The sequence below is a fragment of the Echinops telfairi genome, unplaced genomic scaffold (genome assembly GCF_000313985.2).
Source record: "Echinops telfairi isolate 266 unplaced genomic scaffold, ASM31398v2 ScPeMD7_32;HRSCAF=126, whole genome shotgun sequence".
NCBI classification, from domain to species: domain Eukaryota; kingdom Metazoa; phylum Chordata; class Mammalia; order Afrosoricida; family Tenrecidae; genus Echinops; species Echinops telfairi.
In genome coordinates this window covers 1773866-1797026 of record NW_022103929.1, presented here as the reverse complement: position 1 = coordinate 1797026, position 23161 = coordinate 1773866, and the positions used below count along the sequence as shown (strand labels likewise).

Genomic DNA, 23161 nt, shown 5'->3' with positions numbered 1-23161 from the left:
AGCTTCCGCGATGGCTCTGTCCTTGAGAAAAATCTATTATAATCTTATCCCTCTTTGGGCTCCCTCAAAACAGTTGCCATAACCTCCTGAGCTGACCTCTCCACCTTGAATGTGACTGGTTCAGCAGGTCCCCTTGAAAGGCCCTGAAACTTCTCTAGTCACCCACTGCTCTCAGAGACATGACTAAACATGTCTCGTGTGGAATAAACCTATACACATATGAACTAGAGCCCAGTAGCAATGCTTCTTGACGCTCCCTTCTATGAGGCCTGAGGGCGGGGATTTTATTTTGTGCCTGGGTGGCCCAGTGGTTAAACACTCAAATACTAAGCGAACAGCTGGCAATTCAACCACCCCAGCACCTGAGAAGACCGGCCTTGGGGATCTTCCTTTGAAAGGCCGCAGCCTTGGAAACCCTGTGGAATAGGTCTGCTCTGCACACGTGGGTTGCAATTGATTCAATGGCAACTAACAAGAAGCGGTACCTCCAAGCACCTGGAAGATAGGTGCTTGGTAAATAATCAAAGTTGTTGACTTAATTTCACTTACAGCACAATAAAATGTCAAAAAAAAAATTACCCAAAGATCCAGAATTTCTACTCCTGTATACATCCCTGCCATGTAGTCCTTTGCAGCTCAGTTACCCTCTATAGGGTTTCTGAGGCTGTATATTTTTAAAAGAGCAGAGTCTTTTCCTCCCAAGGAGCGGCTCATGGGTTTGAACTGCAGATCTTACAGTTAGCAGTCCAAAGTTTACCTGACAGTGTCATCTCACTGCCACAGAGTCAGTCCTGACTCACAGTGACCCCTGTAGGTTTCCGAGACTGTAACTCTCTACAGGAGTAGGAAGTCCAGTCTTTGGCCTGAGGAACTGCTGGTGGTTTCAAACTGCTGACGTGGAGAGCAGCCCCAATGCATGAGCATTACACCATCAGGGCTCCTATATAGATAAAGCTAAAGAACTGAGAGCAGAGATTCAAACATACTTGTTCACCAAATGTTCACTACAACCTTATTGACAAAAGCCAAAAGGTGGGAAAAGCCTACGTGACCATTAACAGATGAACGAATAAATACAATGCACATCATTACAAAGAGAGAGAAAATGCAATAGAGTATTATTCAATTGTAAAGAGGAATAAAAGTTCCAATACATACTATGGCATGGATGACGCTGGAAAGCATTACAAGGAGTGAAAGAAGTCAAACATAAAAGGATAACTATGAGGGGCCTTTTAAAAGTTTGTGGGGAAATGGAATGAATAGACCATGGAAGTTTTCCGTGAACTTTTTGAAGTCCCTTCGTATTGTAGGCTCCCATTCATGTGAAATACTTAGACTGGGCAAGTGCACAGAGACCACACTGTATCCGTGATTACTGGAGATGGGGAAGAGTGACACGGAGGGGTGCCAGGTGTCAGTTAAGGGGTGAAAACAACGGTGATCAGACCATGATGTGGGGAATGTAATTAACCTCACTGGTTGGCACGTGCAAAAGACAGGAGAAATGACAAATGTTTTTCTTGTACATCTTTCACAGTAAAAACTCTCAAACAAACAGAAAATAACAAAGTTGCTGATGTAGGTTATTTCAATTCTCCCTGCTTTAAGCACCTTGATATGAAATCGGGGTAATACCCTGCACATTTAATTGAGAAAAGATACATAAAGGGCAAAGGATAGGGACTCGAAGAAGGTTAGCTGATGGTCTCTCATACTGCTTTGTAGAACACTCTCAATTCCAGATACATCAATCAACGTGGGGTAAAAGTTCTCCTAAAAGAATAAGGCCTAATGGCCCACAAAGCTGGCAAGTGATTTGCTCAGGACAGCCTCAAATTGAGATTTTTAGTTGGAATACAGGCAAAGCATGTCTGAAGCACATGTCGATGAGAACAGAGTGAGTGGAGACCTGCCAGTTCACATCACCAACATGAAGCAACAACCCAAGCATAAATGCTCGTCAATTAAAGGCTTCCCAAAAATCTGCCACACCTTCATGAAATGTGACTGCTGGAGAATCGGCTGTTCCCAGCAGAAGATTGGGAGCTGCCCCATAGTTTGTTGTGGAGGAAAAGAAGGAACAGAGACCGAGCACTTTACAGCTGCCATTTCACTGATTTCTTAAAACAATTTATGAGGATGAAAATTTTATCCTCACTTACCATCTAAGAAACCCATGGCTCAGAGAGATTTCCCAGTCCTTCAACAGCAGTCTTCTTGGACTCTCAACTGGCGCAGTGGGTTAAGCACTGGGTTGCTCACCGAAAGGTCAGCAGTTTGAACCCACCAGCAGCCCCTGTAAAGATGTATAGTCTTGGAAACTCTATGGAGCAGTTTTAGACTGTCCTACAGGGTCATTTTGAGTCAGAATTGGCCAAACGGCAGTGGGTTTGGGGTGCACTGAACTGCTTCCTACAATGTATTTAGAAAACCTCTCCAGTACTCAGATATTCCATTGTACATTTTATAAGCTTCCTGCTACCCTAGAGCTTCCAGCAAAAGAATATAAGAAATTAGACATCTACTATATAGCAACTGTTCAGGTAGTCAACATACATGGATTTCGTTCTTATTTCATTCATGAGGCAGGAACCATGAGACCTGTATCAAAGCCCTATGAAGGTATCAGTTAAGTAGAGATTGTCTTCCCCATTTTATAATCGAAAAAGTAAAGCTCAGAAAGGTATAGGAACTTGCCTAGAGCCACAAAGCCGAGAAAGGGCTATGTCCAAGTTGGTACCAAGCCTAATCAAGAGGCTTTTAACTTTGCTATGTCATTTATTATTTGTCTGAATGGGAGTCTGGGATCTGCTAGTGTTGGTTCTGAGATTGTTTGCCTTCACATCACTCCTCACTTCTCTGTTCTGGTTTGTGAAGAAATGAGGCTGACCCCATGCACATCGAGTTCCTAAAGCTCCCAGATCAGCAGGCTTCAAGTGAGTGCCTGGCGAGAGATGAGGAGGAGGAGGGATGAAGAAGCCAAGTATTTCCTCAGTGCCTCTCTGCTACAATGGGTTATCAGGCAAAGGTGCACCTTCTCCATGACTCAAGTGGCCGCTTCACCGACCCACAGGCTCTAGCTGCAAATGACTGCGGCCCTTCTGCCTCGCTGAGCTCGGAATTACCTCTCTGCCCTCTTCTTGAGCCTCAGCTCCTCCATCACTTGAGCCATCATGTCTTTGCATTTTTTGGCCTCTAGTGTGAACACGTGAAGTGGTATATGTGATCCTGGCTAGATCCAGATGGATATATCTGGGCAAAGGAGATATACTGGCAGCCTATGGGAAAGCTAAGTGATGGCTAGACTCCATGTCTCCAGACCACTTGTTGGTCAAACACTTCTGACGGGCCACATAAGAAATACTTCGGGGAAAGAATTCAATTTTCTTTTTCTGAGGCTTATAGCAATGCGATGGGGATAAATGAAGACAACTGGTATCCTAACTCCAAGGTCTTAGAGCAAGAATTCACCACAAACCATTACCTCTAGGAGTGGTTCCCAAACTATGTGGTGAAGAATACTATATACATGGGAATGCTAATGGGCATTTTTTGAGGGGGTGGGGGGAAGAAGGGTTCTGAAAAAATGTTGACTTAAACAAAATTATCCATATTTCTTTAATGCTGGGTATTTAGAATACACATTCTAAATCTCAAATCTCAATATGCATATGACAGAAAATGATACAAACATTTGAAATCTTGGGGTCCTTCTTGACCCCATAAGCCCTGACTTAGCTCTGCCTTGGACACTGGCTTGTACATGGTGATAAATAAGATACGGTCAACTGCTCTTAAGGACACCCAGGAGCAGAGACAGAAAATACAACAAAGACCCCCAAGATTTCAAATGTCTAGCATTTTCTGGTCTCAACTGACAACAGTCAAGGTAAATCACATAAAAGTTCTATTGTTAAGATGGCCTCTATTAAATGAACTTTATTTTGTTTTAGTTATTCTTGTGACGAAACAACCAATTAAAATGTTTTCCCTAAAATCCGTTAGAAACCAACCTCTCATCACGGAAGCTTAGTACACGTATGCACACTGCTATGAGAAAACTGGCCACTAGGTGTCAGCCCAGGAAAAGGGGAGGGCAGGCCGCACCGTGTTTTACTTTCATGCAATTATCACCATAAATATCAAATATTTAAACAACAAAATATCAGGCAATTAAAATGATCTATTAAAGGGATGTTTTTAAAAAGATATCTAAAATTTGACATTTTCCCTTTGCAAAATAGTTTATAAATGGTGTTAGTTTAACCTGCATTTGTCAAGAAACATTTGCACAGTTGAGAAATTGACTCCTATGAGAAAAGCGGCTCCGTTGTCTTCTGCAACGCCCTCAACGTGTGCGCAGCAGGGACCATATGGCAATCACCATGCGGCGAGTGGCCAGAGGAAAGAGCGTGGTTGCTAGGATCGGGCAGATGGAGGGTCAAATCCTAGCTCTGCCACTTCTTAAAAGGTGACAATCTTTCCTAGCCTTGGTTTCTCATTGGGAAAAAACAGGGTTATGCCACTCTTTGCATGGGGTGGGGTGGGAGGTAGTATGAAAAATGAGGGAATATATGTAAGATTCCAGCATAGATGAGATACTGATCTTTTTTCTTTCTTAAGACATCATCTTAATGATGAGCAAAACTCGGTTTCAGCTCCTGAACAGAGAGAGTATTGTCCTAAGGGCCATTATAGCTCCTTTCATTCAACAGATAGTCAGTGAGCACCACCGACGGCTGCCTCAGCACAGCAATGTGATAAGCAAACGTGAGACTCCTTCCAGAAGGAGGCGTCCATTTCTGCGTGGACGGGGAGCATAGGACTGCCTGTGCAGCCGTCAAGTATTTGAGAATTCCATCCACGTCCTGCAGAAAACCAGTTTGGCCATCGGGGTGGTGGTGAAGAAACCTCCAATTTTATCCTCTAATTATTAATACCATAATCTTCTCCACAGAATGAACCCATTGTCCTTCTGTAGGACGTTACAGAGACTCCTGGGTAGTGGGGTGCAGGGTCCAATAAGACAGACCCCTGTTCTTGAGAGCACAGTCTCATTATGTACATGAAGTCACATGTCACTGTCTTAGGCTCCAAACTGTCAAGTGCTACCATCGCTTGAAAACAGGCCAGAAAGGCTCCTCTGCAGAGCTCCACTGAGAAAGGAAAAGAAAAGTGGGCAAGCTCACTGGGCTTGAAAAACACTGCTTCCACAGAGATAAAGTACTGAAAACGGCCACAAACGGATGCCACTTAGTCCATAATATACTCCCCTGTTGCATTCTCCTGGCTGGAGTTAGGAAGGTTTGCACATGGTGATCTCTCAAAGAGTGAGCCTCTCCAATCCTAACTGCCAATGGTGAGTTACCATGCAGAGCCCGGCTAGGCCTTTGTTTGACACTTACACAGCGTGTGGTGTTAGTGTCTGATTCTTCTTCTCGGTGCTGCAGAATAAAGCTGTGGACGGTTCTTCTTTTAACGACCATGGACAGTGTACAATACTGAGATGGGACTACCCATCTTTCTGGGGCACAGCAATGGAGAGAGAACAGGCACCACTCACTCAACAGACGTTTGCTGCTGCTGCCGCTGCCAGGTGCCGTCGAGTCAACGACCCTGTGTACAACAGAATGAGCACTGCCCAGGCCTGTGCCACCTTCACAACGGTTCTTAGGTTTGGGCCCGTGGTTGCACTTGATGAGCCTACGAAGTCCCAGACCACGAAAGGGGCAGTCTGATGTATCACATTTGGGCTCGTCTTCTAGAAACAAAGTGTGAAAGGGGCAGTTGGGGGGATTATTAAAAGGAAACCAAGTTGATGCCTAGAATCTTTCCTACATCGTCTAAGGCACACTAACTGCATTTTATTTTTCACACATTTTAGAGCATATGGGAATTCCATTTTGATCATATTCAGCGATGCTCTTTGAAATCACTGTTAGTTTGATCAGAGTGTTTAAGCGGGTTCCCTGCCAGTTCTCATCTTCTCTCACTTAAGGACCTACTTCTTCCTTGGGCAGTCAACTTCTAGAACAATGGGTCTCAGTTCAGCGAGCATTCCCATGTGACTCTAAAGAGCCAGGAATTTCAGACCATGTCCGGGAGGAACAGGGTCCCTGTGAGATGGCCAATGGAGACTTGACTAACGCTGGTCTTTTTCAATAAGGAAACAAACAAAACAAAAAGCTTTGATGAAATGGAAAACAAACTAAAAACACTCATGGTATTTTCACTTGTGCATTTGAAAAATTTGACTCTGAGTGCACTTCTTCCTGTTAAACCTTTGGTCCCCCCCACTCCCACCTGTCTATCAGGGCTGGTGAGTAATACCATGAATACCAAACAGATATGAAAGGAAATAGTTAGATATGTGATTTCTTACAAGTCCTTCAAGTATTTGAGATACAAGCCATCCGTTCACAGCTAGTTGGAAAGAATTAAATAGGCTGAATTCCATTGCATTTTGCATGGCTTCAAGTTCGCTGACCCTGGCTGAACAAACAGGAAGACACTCTTCCAGAATTGGCCGTCTCATTTTCCTCTGGACTCTAGCCTTCCTCATTCGCTCCTTGTAGTGTTGGCCATGGTGGCTTCAGGTTCCCTGAACCCCTTTGAGCACAAGATGGAAGTTTAGACAAACTGGTGAGACACCTTACGGGTGTCGGGGATCTTTTGCTTGTCTAAGTGCAGGGCAGGAACCCACACCATCGAGGCTTCTTACTCCTTCCCATTTTGAGCAGCTCGTAAGCTGAGCCAGTCAGCTGAAATCTGCCTCTTTTCGACCTTGTGGCAAGTTGGCACCTTTAATCAGGCTCTTGCACATGGACTCAAAAGGCTTGCGAACGTAGCATTTCAGAGTTTGATTCACAAAGATGTTTTATGGAGCATTAATTACAATATCAAAAGACGGGAAGCAACCTAAATATCCAACACGAGAGTGTGGCTCTGAAGATCATAGGAGCTGTACTTGATGAAATATTCTGCAGCTATATAAAACCGTACTGAGTGGGGGAAATGAACTTCTAGTTACATTTGATGGCAGCGATGCGAACATTTCACACAGTAAAACAGAACTAAAGGGAATACACACAAGGCAGTTGGGGTTGTAGTGTTAGTGTGTTGGGACTGTGGTGAGATTTTATACTGTTTTCTAAATGTTTCACTAATGGTTTTATTACACTTGACTAAGAATACTTATACGGAAAACAAATCTAAACACAGTTATTATTGTTTTTTTCCCCCAACCATGAGATCAACCCCATTACTCAACCAGGAGATAAACATACATGATGTTTTCCAACAGACCCCAGACAGTCTTGTGCATTCATTCTGGAAAGCTAGGCTATCAACATGCTTTTATTATAACTTCTCTGTCTTCCTGGGGTTTTAGGGTAATTAACATGAGTTAGCTGAATCATGTACACAATCAAGGATGGAAGGTGAATGATGTCTGGATCCACTGGGCAAATCTGGAAGCGTGGCCTCTTGGGATGGTTCATTGCATGCAAAGCCCCCTTTACTGCATTGTCTTAGGGGTCCAACCCCCTCGACCCAGCATACCTCCCTTCATCTCAGAAGCACAGGCAACAGGTGGGTCCTGAGAGGGCCACACCAGCTGGCTGAGTCACCGACTACCACAGGCACGGGAAGCACCACAGCCACAGGTTTTGCGTTTTGATCTAACATTTACCAAGACCTGCAACGGGCTAGGCATGGGACTGACGCACACCGACACGCAATTTCTTAAGACGACTCCAATCAACCCTGTGAGGTGCTTTGGGTCCCTGGCAGGAGCTACAAAATGAGAAACCCTGGATGGAAAAATGGGATAAAATTAAAGCACCTAATTCTATTTTTGAAAGTTCTTTAAAACTGAAGCCATTGTGCTATGCAAAGTCTTTCAAAGGGGGTGGGGGTGGGGGCAGTGAGTTCCCTTTATTCAGATTTCATGATGATAGCATTTTAAACAAAAGACTGAGGTAAAAGTGAGGTTCTTTTAAAAATCCATTCATCCTCTCTCTGAGGAAGAGGGACAGGCAAGGGAAATTCATGAACCACAGGGCTACTACCCACAGCCTCCAAAAGTTGCAATCTTCCACCAGGCAGAGAAAGGATTGTTGGCCTAGCAATTAAAATCATTCGTCTTTTATCCCCTTCTTGCCAAAAAGAACCCCAGCCCTAACTAGTTAATCCCTAGCACACACTGCTACTCCCAGAGTTGCCAGGCAACTGGCAGGAGGCGTGTCAGAGAGCAAGAAAGGCCTAAATAAATGAGCTGGAGCCTGGGCTGCGCTTGACGTGGATAAAGGGGGCTTCTCTGAATGGGGCTGCCTGGCTGCTGTGGTTCTGTCGTTTCAGCCGCGAAGAACAAGTTGGTTGGCCAATATTGTTAAATATCTTGGGCTTTGCACATGGTATTCTCTCCGCTGACAGAAAAATGGGTCAAATGCCCTTGAGAGTTGCGGATGCGGCTCCCTCTGTCAGGCAGCAGCCCCTCTGAAGCCCAGGCAGGAGAGGATGCCACAGAGGGGTGCTGCACGGAGGCCGAGGCCACCCCCCGGTCTCACCCTTTCTTCTGTCCTTCCATTTCCTTTGTCCACTGCTTCCATCTGCTCTTCCAGAACATACCCACTGCTGCCTACTCTGTGCCATGGCCCGTGCCAGGCATGGGACGTGCGGAGAGAGCATGCCTCAGAACGCAGAGTGCAGAAAGCAGAACAAAGGCAGCAGGGTGGGAGAGAGGGGCTTGGGGTCTGGAGGCAGGAGACCTGGGTTTGACTCTACTACTTACCAGTGGGTAAAAAGGACACTGAGGGGTGGTGGCCTCGCAGGGCAGTCGGGGCAGGGGTGGGGGTGGGGTGACTGAGATCGGGGAGTGAGCGTTGAATGAGCAGAGTCCTACCAGGCTGGGGCGCCCCTGAGCAGGCAGGAGACTTGGCCTGGGCTGAATGCCCTTGGCTTCTCAATTTCTTGGCCCCTTGGAAACAAGTTCCCTGGCTCTGAAGGGAGACACCATCCATGAGTGAGCACAAGGCTTACACCCCAGACAATGTGCAGAAGGCATGGCCTGGGTGCACACAGAGAAGTGGGGTCCCCTTCCTTGTCCCTTCTGGGCTGGGGGCAGAATAAAGCTGAAGAGTCTCCCTGGGCCAGCTGCATTTTGAAATGTTTCCTGTTTAAAAAGTGAGGTAGAGAGAGAGGGAGGGAGAGAAGGCCAAAGCGTTCAGCATCTTCCGGGGGCTCTAGGCTCAGGAAGGGCCCGCAGACCTCACCGGGGAGCAGTGGCTGGGCTCTCTGCCTCTCAGGCGGGGCTCCACCTCCTCACAGAAGCAGGGGGACCTCCAGGAGCAAGACTGGAGTCCCCTGGTACAGCTCCAGGCAGGATGGAGGCCCCTGTCAGCACACAGGGGGTGACCGTGGGCCCTGGGTGGGCTTATCCATCTCGCCAGAAGGGGCTTTCACATCTCTTTTATGGAAGGGGAAAATGAGTGGCCAAAGAGCCAGAGAATCTACTGAAAGTCAGAAGTTAGGAAGGAGCGGGGTCGACAGAAAGGCATTCATTGGTCACATTTCCTCTTAAAAAAGCACACCCCTGAAAAAAAAGGGAACACACGAAAATAAACCCGATTTTCCAGTAACATGGGTGCCATGACCCCACCCCACTGACTCAGGGTTAGCAGCCCAGCAACCACTGCGGGCACAGCACAAGGCAGCTCCATGAGATGAGCTGGAGAGACCCTCTCTCACTTTCTCTGTCCATCTCTGTCTCCTGACCCTCCCCCCCCCTTTCTGGGCCTTTTGTCTCATAGGGCTCTCTTCACCCTCAGCTTCCCATAGGTCTGCCTCTGCACAACAGGCCCTGCGATCTGCCTCACAGGCCCCTCGCCACACTGAAACCTGGTCTGGTTCCGCCACCAGCTTTACCTTACCATGTGCGTGCAGGGCCTCCAATACACTTAGGTTCTCTGACTCCGTAAATCCACTTCACAGAACCTACCTAAGGAAGTAATTCAATTTTGTATGAAGATGCTCACCGCAATGTTGTTGAATATGGTGAAATGTTACCGATGACAGAAAAGAGCAGAGTTAGGGCAAGGTGGTGGGCTTTAGCACTGATTTCCTATCATGGAACCCAATAGAACTCTCCGGAGCAGAGCCTAGGCAGAGTTGCCTTTTTAAAAGTCCCCTGCGTGATTCTGATCTGCAGCTGGGGTTGAGAACCACTGGAGACACCTGAGATCTGTGATGCATCAAAAGAGTTTTTATATGAAGTGGAAAAAATGTTTATGATATGCTAAAAGGCAAAAACAAATAACTGGAACACTGGACCGATTTCCAAGGAATAGTTCAATTGTCCCAAAGAGAAGAAAAAAATTTTAAAACAGTACAAATGTGTTTGACACAATGGATGCATGTTTGGATTGTGATAAGAGCTGAATGAGGCCCCAATAAAACGATTAAAAAGTAGATTTTTAAAGAACATGAAAAATCAAAATAACCTAAGACCGACAAATTCAGTGTAGGCAGATGCTTTCGGCTATATAATTAAGTTTCAAATAAAATTAAAGGAGTTAATTATACCAAGAAAAAAAATTAAAAAACAAAAATGACTCAAAATCCCTAGGACCTGGGTGTAAAACATGCTGGGATGTTATTTTAATGCCAGTGATAGCATGTTTTCTCATTTTTAGTTCTCTGAACTTTCACATATTCTTAACAAGAGTGAATGCTGTTGTAATCACCAGAGAATATACTCGAAGACAAATGGTCCCTTCCCACCTTGGCACTGTGCTGCCTGCTATTCCGATCAGGTTCACCCAAAACACCAACCTCAAACATGGTCATACGACCACCCTCACCTCAAATAGGACCTTGGTCAGATCCCACCCTGCCCAAGAACTTTACACCACCTAGAGGGTGAAGCGGACACTGGTGGTCCTCCAATCAAGGCTCTGCAGAATTCGGCTTCTAACTTACTTGCCATCCCACCTCCCCACCCACAGCCATTAGTTCTGACAAAATGGCGAACTTGCTGGCCTTGGGGTGCTCTGCCTCCAAACCTTGGCTAGCTCTGTTTATACCCGAACACAAAGGAGTCTTTAGCCCTTCTTTTTCCAACTCTACTTATTCAGACCCAATTCAAGTTTGTATTTCTTAGAAGATGTTTTATGGCTCATCTGATACTTAGAGCTGTGGAAAGGGTGGGTAATGGTTACTTCATTCTACAGACGAAGAAACAGGAATGCTCAAGATGATGCAGCTAAGAAGAGCAGTCTCTAAACGCTTTCAACCCAGAGCCTTTCAGACTCAACAGCAAGCACACCCCAAAACACTGCTTGAGGAACAACTTGTGTCCCAAATCACACTCCCAGTGATTATCAACAGACAACAGCCTCTGGAGTGTAGACACACACACACACACACACACACACACACACACACACACACACACGACAGCCATCACGGGATGAATGTATGACTGAAAACTTCATGTCTGTTGAAGCTCACAGCAACCAAAGGATAGAACCGGGCCTGGTATCTACTCCTCATTTTAGATATGGAAGAACAAGAGCCCTTCCCTCGAATTATAGCACCTTCCAAATCGCCACTCAACTCTCACCGGCTTGGCCGAGCCCAGGTCACAACCAAGAATCAGTTACATCTCTTCAAGACAAGCAGGACATGGGGAACTTGTTTTAGCGGAAGGACTGTCAAAGACTGGAGGGAAGCATGTCTGGGGAGACAAAAAGGTGTGCCCCTTTTGTTATGTGATCATGTAAACGTGGCCTTGTCCAAAGCTGAGGCAGCCTAGAGAGAAAGGACTCGGGACCATGAAGAATTAGGGTGCTGCTCCCTGAGCACCCACCACCCACCTGTAGCCCCCAGTGATTTCACCGAAGTTATGTCTCCGGGAGATGGGAAAACAAAGCGGTTCTGACTCCTGTTTGCCAGACACACGGTGGAGTTCTGGCAACAAAAACACGCGAACAATGCACAACGGTGGCTTGTAAGCAAGTGTGTGTGACTGCAGTTTCCTGTTTCTTTCTACCTGAAATGCACTGCCAGGCGTCCACTCATCTTTTGGCATTTCATTTTATGAATAAAATGTAATGGACTAAAAAAACACCCAAACCCAAACCCAGAAACAAACCTCCTAGCCTACAGACTGTGACCAACGCTGGTGTGTTGCACCTCACTCAGGCAAGGCAGGATGAAGGGAGCAGCCTTTGGACCACCCCTATGCTCCTGAGGGAAAGGTCTACCAGCAACTTTGGCACTTTCTTGTCTACAACAGCCTTCCACAAGTTTATGGGAAATTGAATGGAAACCGTTGGAAGGGCCTCACAGGTCCCCAAACCACCTGCTCCATTTCCCTGGGTCCCGAGGCCTGGTAGCGGAGCATTAGATGCCAGCTTCTCGTCGAAGCTGGGAGCAGCAGTGCTTCCTGTGGTTCCCGGGAGGACGTGATGCCTCGGTGTCCTCACAGCACCTGGCCATCTTACAAAGCAAGCAGCACCTGTGGCTGCGTCCACGGAGCCTCGGAGAGGTGGGAGACTGCATTTCCCAGGAGGCTCTCTAGTCATTTACACCGGGACCACTCGCAGGAGCTTCTACGGAGCAAAGCTCCAGCATGTCTTGTGTTTTTAAGTGTGGAGAGGAGGGCTCCTCAAAGGAAAACGGGAGTGATACCCAGCAGGAAGAGCACGGACTTGGACGCCGTCTGGTTCCTCCACTGGCTAGCAAATCACTTCTCTTCTCTGAGCCCCGGCCTCCCCATTTGTAAAGCAGAGACAACCCCTCGTGTCTCATAGGCCTATTGGAATCCTCCATGAGAGCAGGTGTGTGTCATGGGCCCAGTACTGTATCTCTCACACAGTCAGTGCTCAGTACACCTTGGGGAGCAGCTGAGTTGTTCATGACACAATGGCTTCTTTGAGCTAAGAGTCGGGGCAAGGGGGAGGATGCTCTGCACCCCCTTCCACACACGCACAACACACAGCTTCTAGGTAAACTCAGCAACCAGGAGAATTGTGGGATTTCATCTATGGTTCCTATCCCTGCACCACGTACCATGCCATGAAGCTACTTACCGGCTCGATTTTCAGAGCATTTCGGTAGCAACCGAAGAAAGCCGCCTGGGCCTTGAGGAAGGCTCTGGCCACACCATCTCCGGTGGTTGTGGAGACCTTCTTGAGCCTGCTCTTCAGTGAGGAAATCTGGTGACGGAGAGAAAAGCAGCACACGATGAGGGCAGGGTTGGAGGAAGATGGCTTTCTAATGGCTAGAGGATCACTTTGTGTGGTGATTGATGTGGTACCTCAGCTCCTGGGAGAACAAAAAGGCACCCAATATAAGAGTTTTAGAAATTTAAATGAATGGCATTCCCATTAGAGCATGTCTAATTTTTTTTTCCTTCCCTCCGCTATCAACTATGTGCCTGGAAAATGCTTTCATATAAGTTTTCTTTCTTTAATTCTTTACTACTCCTATGAGGATGGGATTCGTGTCCCCATATGGAGAACCAGTCTCAGAGAGACTGCGGTTACAAACCCTAGAAGTAGCCAAGTTGGAAAATGGACCGCAATCTTAGTCTTCAGAGGAAGAGTGGCAGCTTAGAGATAACACTCCCAGTAGGTCAGAACAAAAGGAACACGAGAACTGTAGCAGCGTAGGAGAACTGGGCATACTCAGAGTGCAAACGGAAGCCCCGAGGTCCTTACAAGGGGGCTAGAAATGGGTTGCAAATTTGTCTTTAGAGCCTCCTTGTGGCCAAAAACAAAGAAGAAAAGCTGTGTGAATGCCTGGGTTCATATGTGACAAACAAACCAGCCACTCAAATGAACACAGATCTTTTTTTTCCTGTGTAGACAATCTATAGCTTCCTTCCAATAGCTAAAACTGTCAGCAAAGCTAAAAGTTCGAATCACTGACCGTGGGTGAACTGATGGACTCGGAATACAAGGGCGGTTCAAGGGGAAATTAAATGAAAACATAATGGAATTTTCTACCAACTTTTTGAAGCCTCATATTTTATTTTATTTTTTTCAAACTCTTATGTTTATTTATCATATCTATCTTTTGAAGCCTATTATATTTTAGAAATGACCCATGGATATTGGCTTTGTGACTAAGGTTCTTTTTTTTAAAAAAAGAAAAGTTTATTGAGATATACTCATATACCATGACATCCATTTATTTAATGTTACAGTTCAGTAGTTTGAGGCATTTACAGAAGGTTATGCAACTGCCAGGAGCCCTGGTGGTGCTGTGGCTAAAGTGCTTGGCAGCTAGCCATTCTGTGGAGAACGACGTGACAGTTTCTGTAGATGTACAGCTTTGGAAACCCAAGGGGGCAATTCCACCCTGACCTCTAGGGTCCTTAAGAGTCAAAACCAAGTTGATGGCAATGAATTTGCTTCACTTTAAACCATCATTATTATAGGATTCCAGAATACTTTTGTCACCCCAAAAGGAAACCCAATACTCACTGTCAGTTACTCTTCTTCCACCACCACCCCGGCGGCTTACCTTCCCTGCTGACTCCATTCTAGGCATCCACTAATCTCTGTTCTGTCCCTATCAATTTATCTATTTCGGACATTTTGTTCATACATCATGTGCATTTGTGTATGTGGGTGACGGATTTCTTTCACTCAGTGCAATGTCTCCCAAGCTCATCCGTGTTTAAGTACGAATAGCACTTGTTTTTCTGGCCGAATAATATTCCATCGCATTGACACACCATATTGTATTTATCCATTCATTAGTGGGTGGGCAGTTGGCTTATTCACACTTCTTGGGTATCGGAAATAATGTTGTCATGAACATTCATGAACACGTTGTTTGGTGGAGATGGGAGTGAGTTTGAGGCAGTGCCCAGCCCCCAATAAGCCATCAGAAGGGCCAGCTGAGTCTTGAGGAAGAATGTCCTGGCCACTCGCTTGGATCATAAACTGATGAGGGTGGCGTGTTGGGGCCCCCTGCTGTGCAAGGTGGACAGAGGGTCTTGGCTACTCCACTTGTGCACACACGGAGGTCACAGAAAAGAATGTGCCTCCCAAAGCAGTTTGGGGTCTGTCTCAACACCCTGGTATGAAGAACTGACATTTCGTGACTCCACTGCCCTGCCCCTTTCCCGGACATGAAGCTCCAGTGCCACCGTGGTGAGACCGCACAGTGGTCAGGAACAGTGTGGGCCAGGCTCAGCAGCTGGCCAGCCTTGGAGTGAAAATGTGAAAAAGAAACATGTTCTATTTAAATGTTAAAAAATATCGTCCACCCCCAAATAATAAAAAGATCTCACCCTTCCTGGGAACTAGGGTGACATTTCCATCCACCGAATTGGCACAAGCCATGGTGGCTCTTCCTCCCGCTCCTCAAAGGCCTTGGGCCACCTGTGCTGCAGATAATTCCTCACTTAACCTGCCGGGCCTCTTTCATTCAGGAGGTGTTTAATTACCTCGGATTCACACCGCTGCACTTCAGGTGAGCCTCTCCTAATGGCCTCATTACCATCTTACACAAAGAAGTGGCCACCTGATAGTAACTTAGCAAATACTGCCTTCCTGCTCCCCCAGCTGGTCTGAAACCAGCCAAGTGGTCCTGGGCTCTGGGTGCCCTCCTCACCACTTGAGCCGAGACTTCTGAAGACCTCACCTCTCCCCTCAACATGTGGACGCCTTTTGTCTTGACCTTTCAACGCTTCAAACTTGGAGACTTCAAGTATGTGAGGACCTGATAGCTGGGGATAGCACTGTGTCTTTTAAACCAAAGAGAAGAAAATGGAAGGTTTCAACCCCACTGTCATGCATCTGTGTACAGCGTGACTCGCTTTGAGCATTCCTGGGGCACTGGTCAAATCATTCACAGTGGGTTCATTGGGGAATAGAATTTGGGGTAAGAATTCCCTTAATCAGGTATCACAGGAGGAAACAAAAGGAGAGGGTTCAGAATGGAGTTCAGCCCATCTCCTGGAAGCTCCCCTTCTTGTCCTCCGTGTTCCACCTTGGTTACCTGCACATCCACTGGCCAGTCTCCTAGGTCAGATATAGTCACAAGGTAGCTGTATTCCAGCTTTCTTCTTCCCTTTCCACAACCATTCACCACATCTTATCAAGAACACCACAAACATGCCCATGACCTTGGCTCTGTGCTGGTCAGCTCCATCCTTCATCTCTAACCCAGATTGGCAAAGCCATTTCCTAAATGGGCTCCCTGCATTCTGTTTCTCCTCCATGCCATCCACCCACAGTAGTCCTGGACGACTCTGCAAAGTAACAATCGGATCCCTCTTTTCCTTCATTCAAAACCTCTTCATTACCTTCAAGAAAAGGCAATGCCTTCCATGATGCACACCTTCCCGACACAATTGCTGAAGACAAATGTATGCATGAGCACATGTGGTGAAGAAAGCTGATGGTGCCTGGCTATCAAAAGATATAGAGTTTGGGGTCTTAAAAGCTTGAAGGTAAATAAGTGGCCATCTAGCTCAGAAGCAACAAAGCCCACATGGAAGAAGCACACCAGCCTGTGTGACCACAAGGTGTCGAAGGGATCAGGTATCACACATCAAAGAACAAGAAATAATATCATTGTAAATGAGGGTGAGTGCAGTGGAGACCCAAAGCCCATCTGTAGGCAACTGGACACCCCCTTACAGAAGGGTTGTGGGGAGGAGATGAGCCAATCAGGGTGCAGGGTAGCAATGATGAAACCTACAACTTTCCTCTAGTTATTACATGCTTCCTTTCCCCACTATCATGATCCCAATTCTACCTTACAAATCTGGCTAGATCAGAGGATGTACATTGGTACAGATTGGAAGGGAAACACAGGGAATCCAGGACAGATGATCCCTTCAGGACCAGTGGTGAGAGTGGTGATACCAGGAGGGTAGAGGGAAGGTGGGGTAGAAAGATCTACACATGACCTCCTCCCTGGGGGATGGACAACATAATAGTGGGTGAAGGGAGATGTCGGACAGTGTAAGATATGACAAAATAACAATAATTTATAAATTATCAAGTGTTCCTGAGGGAGGGGGAGCAGGGAGGGAGGGTAAAAAATGAGGAGCTGATATCAAGGGCTCAAATAGAAAGCAAATGCTTTGAGAATGATGATGGCAACAAATATACAAATGTGCTTGACACAATGGATGTATGTATGGATTGTGATGAGTTGTACGAGTCCCCAATAAAATGATTTTTTTTAAAAAAGAAAGAAAAGGCAATGCCCAAACTCCTCAGAGCAGTCTGAGAGAGATTTCTTCGTCTGCCACAGTCAGTGTTGTACCTGACCAACAATGAACTGCTCAGAATCCAGAAGCATGCACAGCCTCCAATCCCTACCAAGCTGAAAACCTTGAGATACCTCCTGGCCCTTCCTCTCCTGCTTGGGAACAGCGAGTCACCCTTTGAAAGCCAGGCCAATGGTCTATCAGTGAAGGCCTGTTAAATAAATGATAACAAAAGCTCACAATGAAGTGCTGCCAAGTTGCTAAAAAACAACTGTGAACTAGCCTGAAGTGTGTCGAGCTCTGTCCAATAGGAAAAGACTCCAAGTTGTACAGCAGGGACCGTTTACAACGTACAGATATGCATGTTTATAGACAACAAGGGCATTTCATTCTGTTGTACAGAGTCGCTCTGAGTTGGAACCGACTCAACGGCACCTCACCACCACCACCACCGCATCCTTATCACTCAAAACTCGCTGCCATCGAGTCCAGTCCAACTCATGAGACAGGGTAGAACGGTCCCCTGTGGGTTTCCAGGACTAGAACTATTCCTTGGAATAGAAAGCCTCGTCTTTCTCCAGAGGAGCGGCTGGTAGTTTCAAACTGCTGACCTTGTGGCTAGCAGCCCAATCCACAACCACGCCATCACCAGGTCTCCTGCCATGTGTACGTACGCAGTAAAACCTGGAAAGGCCATGCAATGCTCTCTAACCAGGCAGGGGTACTTTCGATTGTGTACACGCTTGGTTGTTTTGGTCGTCCTTTATCAAAAAGCATATGTTACCTTTTATAATAAAGAATTAATAGGAGGTATTTGTCTTTAATCATCACATTCAGCCTTGCTTTGGGTGAAGGGAAAGAAGGAATCCAGATGCCCCCCCATCTGTGAAGACTTCACTGGCTCTGAGGCAGGGTTAATGATGCCTTGTCCAGGCCCCCTCGGACTGCGTGGGGGTTCTGTCTTCAGCCACAGGTCTGCTGCCTCTCCGGCTAGACCACCATTTCCAGAAGGTCTGGCAATCAGCCCCGGGCCTGCCCCAGTGTAGTAGCTCAGCACTTGCTGCTGAATGAAAGACCAGATGAGTGAGTGCTCCCAGATGATGAAAGGCATTTCCAGTAGCTGAGCCTCTTTGCTTGAAGAAATATCCAAGGCCGCATTCTTGAGAGGACCAGGGATTGAGCATTTGAAGAAACTAATGATTAGTGGTATTCATCTAGCCGCTTTCTGCAGAAGGCCATTGCTACGATGAAGCCAAAATTGCAAGGAAAATGACCCTCTGCGTTCTTAATGAGTTAAAGCAAGCACCCAGACCTGACTTACACAACCGGCACCACAAATCCAACATGTCTATTTAAGAAAACCATGCAAAGGGGTGCTTACACTGTATGCATCGTCATGCTATGGCTTAGTCCTTAATATGACAAGCCATTTACATGCCTTCCTTCCCATTAGAAATGAAAATGACCCTTGCAAACATACCAGCAGCACTTGACAAGCATAGGTTTCTTTCTTTACCACTTGGTTCCGATTTGGAGAGAGGGCAGGGAGAATTAACGATGGCATATTATTCATGTCTGCCTTTATCCCCACTTCTCTCCCCCAGTTCTGGGACCTTCATATCTTGCAGTAACTTTCCTCAGCTCTGGGGTTAAAGACTGGCCTTCAAGGAAGGCCCTGTATGATTTACAGAGACTGCTGTAAGATGCAAGGCTCCTGCTTCCCCTCCAAGTCTTTGGCCATACCACTCTAAAGTCCTGTCACACTAGCTTCGTCCACAGGCCCGGATCATTCGATGGGACATCTCTCTGTTAGGAAGCACTCCCTTGCCTAGAATTCAGCACTGCTCAGCAGAGCCTTCTGCAAAGATGGGAACCCTCTATTATCAGCATGGCCCAAGGGCCCAAGGTGGTAGCTACTAGCTACAGTGGCAAGTGAGCACCTATCATGCAGCTACTGTGGCTGGAGGAGTGAATTAATCTTTTGTTAATAGTACATATGGGCAGTGGCTACTCTACTGGCTGGCATGAGATCCTAGGTTAATCCTCACTTACTCCTCAGACCTCAGTGTGACGATCACGTCCTCAGTTCTCCTCCCAAGACTAGACCAAGGCACTTCTGTTACACACTCCCGTTGCCCTTTTCTTTCAGAGCCTCAGCAATGTGTGAAGATGCATTTTGCAAGGATCTAGCTCTGCTCGCCTCTTCTTTGAGATGGATGGTTTGTGGCTATAGGGACCATGTCGTGCTCAGCACAAACCCTTAACCATGGACACATTTCTTCTAGCAGGTTAGTCTATAGCAAGAGGTCCCACTTCTCAACCGCTGGAAGTAACACTTACTACTGCGTGTCAGAATTGGAACTAAAAGATAGTGTGTTTGTTTTTTTAATAAATTATTTACCCACAGCGGGGAAGAGCAATTGAACCACGCTTTCCTTTCTCCCTCTCTTTAAAAAAATTGGCCTTTAAGGCCCGAGGCAAGTTGAGTCTTCCTTTCCTGAAGAAACCAGACATCAGACTTTGTTCTAACATCCCCTGGGGAATGTCTGGGTCTGGAGAGGGGAGAAGGAATTCCTGACTTATGTTCCCTTGCTCTGAGGGAAGGGAATGTTGGCTTCTTGTTACCTACCTGTTGGCAAAGGGAACTGGCCCCAGGGAATCGACCTAGGCTTTAGGTGGTTCTTGCCTCAAAGATGAAGTACAAAGCCTTGGTTTTTAAAGGGAAGCCCAGTCCACTCTCTTTCCCAGTAATTAACTTCAGGGAAAAACCAGGGATTCGCCAGGAGAGAGAAGCAGGCATTAGAAGTTATCAAGCACTCTATTCAGTCCCCAGTGCCATGGCAGGTATCTCCACACACAGTATTGTATTAAAATTTCAGAACAATTGGGTTAGGCAGGTCAGTTACGCCCTGAGGTAGTTAGTTTATTGTGCCAACCTGGCCGATAAACACGTGTGGGGTTAATTGAAGGGTGGAGAGAGAAATGGCTCGGTGAGCCTTGCTTCGGGTGTTCTCGGGTCTCTGGCTTTCTGATGGTTGGACCAGGGTGCAGCTACCTTAGCCAGGTCCCTGCTTCAGCTGGCAAGGCTCACTTCCTGCAAGACATCCCTGAGGAGAAGCCGCATGGACCTACCATGATGCAGCCCTGGGTGCTGGTGCAGCCGTGGAAACCCCTGCCAACGCTGAGATGCTTACACGTTCACTGATTTGACTTTCCTCCTGCAGTCGGTGTCACAGTGTGTGTTTTGTGAGATGGAGGAGGACTTGGTGGATTGGTGTTGGACATAAGGGTTAATGTTGGACTTGTGGGCTCGGGCAGCACTGGGTTGGGCTATTTTTTTGATGTGCACTTAACCTTTATATAAAACTCTCTCTTATATATGAGTTTCTATGGATTTGTTTCTCTAAAGTACCAAGACTAACACACCCCACAGCATAGATGAGGACAGTGAGACTCAGTCCAACACCACACAACCACGGCAGCAAGGGCCAGAGCCAATGGCAAGTTCAGGTCTGTTCTATTCCAAAGCTGATACTATTCCATTCATTCTGGCTGCTGTCTAAGTTTCTTAGACCAGCAAATTAGATTTGTTCATGATTCTAGTTTTTTCTGCACCTCCCAACTTTAATATATCTCCACCATTGCTTCCTCTCCTTCCTTGCATTTCTGTTGCTTTCTTGAGAACATGGTTGTACCTTGACCTCAGTTGGCTTTAATTACTTCTGCTGTATTCCATTTCCCCCTCAAAGGTTCAGGCTCTCCATAGGGGACAGCAGGGGAGATGCTAGTTACAGGGGAGCTCTGAGTCTGTGTTAGCTATGACCCCAGGGGCCCAGGTCTCTGCTACCTCCATCTCTCCTAACATCTCGTGGGCTATGTTTAAGCTAGAAAGTTAGAGGCTAGTGTTAACAATTCTAAGCAGTTTTTTATTAGACAAAAGGATCAATTTTCATTATGTGACTTGGCTACTTCACTGTATGCGCTAATGGCTCTGCTGAGCGTCCTCCATACAAACTATCGAGTCCTTAGGCTGCCATTCTTGGCATAAACATGTAAAATTTGAGAACAAGAAAGAAAGTCCCAGTTCTGGTCCCTGACACACAAAGCTCAGGAGGAGGCCCGCACTCTGCTAGTCACTCAGATCCCTCCCCACCCAGGAGCCCAATCTTGGCATTTTTAACTGTAACACACAGTAGTAAAGGCTTGCATTTTTTATCTAGTCATAAACCTCACCATCCTTCGAATACTTAAAACATTTTTGGGGGCCAGAGGAAGTGAAATTTCCTCATAAAACAATTTAGCTCTACTAGCACTCTACATACATACACACACACACACACACACACACACACACACAGAGACACCACACAAATTAATGTAACTAGATTTTCCTGCCTAGCTAAAGGATGCTACAAGATCTGAACTCCAAATAAATGTGCATATATATATATATAGTCTTAGGTGGTCTCTCAATAAAAAGATGGCCTCTAACCAAATATATGTATGCAAGGATGCATGTATATACATACATATACACATACATACATGTATCATGGGGAGAATTTTAAAAGAAGGGTCTTCCCCCCCCCCCCATACTTCTGGCAGTTCAGGTTAAAGGGCAGATTTAAGCTCTCACCATGTTTCGCAGTGCAATCTGTGCAGTGCCGCGTAATGAAATGGTTCAGTAAAGGTGCTTGTGGAGATTCTTTTAATTAGGGCTAAGGCTTTTCAGTTGTCAACATGAATAAACCGAGAAGCATTCTCTTGCAAACACAACACACAAAATAAAAATGTAAGTTACCTTTGAAAAAAACAGAAATGCCATACTTACAAAGGGAAGTTATACATGGTGTGTGTGCGTGTGTGTGCGCGCACACGCGCATACGTATGTGTATGTGTTTAGGCATGCATTCAACATAGCCTCCACTCATTAAAAAAGACAAAAAACAATGCCTTTCAATAAGACATTGAAAATTAAAAAATAAACGGAGTGCTCTATTCTTAATGAAGTAGAGCACTACTGCTCAGTTTTGCTAAAAGGTATTTGGTCAAAGACTAAAGTTAATCATAGCTCAGAATGACGATTAAGAGACTAACTTTCTTGATGAGCAAAGTTGCCTTTCCATTGAAATATAATTCTCCAGATCAGTGATATCTCGGCCAGACAAGTAAATGCCCTAGATGACTCCTGAAAACTTTCATGACACTGATTAAAAAATGTACCAAAATGCAATTTTGCCTTCAGCATCACTAGCTGTGGCCCAAAAGATGAACGTATCATAGCGGGAACATCAGGATTCCTGTTTTTTCAAAACTGTGTTGAAAAACAAAACCACTTAGATTTAGATTTTTTTTTTTAAAGTCATTTGTTCAGAGCTGACTCTAGGGATTAGAATTCACAAAATGAAAACTTCAAGAAAGTGGTGGGCTGCTTGGGGAAGCAGGAGTAGAGGTGCACTGAGCTCTGATGGAGAAAGCAAAATTAAGTAAGCTACTACAAACACCAACTGGAATTCAGGTTTGGATGATGTTCTGGACTGAGGGATGCCCCCCCCCCCCCACCAACCGCCCCCGCCCCAAATCCATGGAGTAAGTTCTAGCCTATGAACCTGTGGAAGGAACAAGCCCTGCTGGCGTAGTGGTTATGCACTGGGCTTTGATCGGGAAGGCCAGCAGTTTGAAACCACAAGTTTCTCCAAAGGAAAACTACAGGGTTTATCGGAAACATACAAGGGCACTTCCCCCGTCTTACAGAGTCGCTCTGACTCAGTATTGATTCGATGGCAGTGAGTTTGGTTTTTTTTTTGGTTTGGGTACCAGTGGTTATAATTCCGTTTGGATTTTCTCTATTATGTGAATGTGGCAGGATTAGCATAGAGTGTATCTCTTATCTCATAGGGGTAATCTCTTTTAAGATAGAAA

At 46.0% G+C, this 23161-nt stretch overlaps 1 protein-coding gene across 5 annotated transcripts in view; it reads right to left on the bottom strand.

Moving 5' to 3' along the window:
- Positions 1-23161, bottom strand: part of DENND1A (DENN domain containing 1A) — a 624449-nt gene that overhangs the window by 166983 nt on the left and 434305 nt on the right. For all 5 annotated transcript variants that reach the window (XM_030885630.2, XM_045290194.1, XM_045290191.1 and 2 more), the window contains one exon: positions 13095-13220. In XM_030885630.2, coding sequence (XP_030741490.1) covers positions 13095-13220 — 126 coding nt within the window. The remainder of the gene's footprint in view (positions 1-13094; positions 13221-23161) is intronic.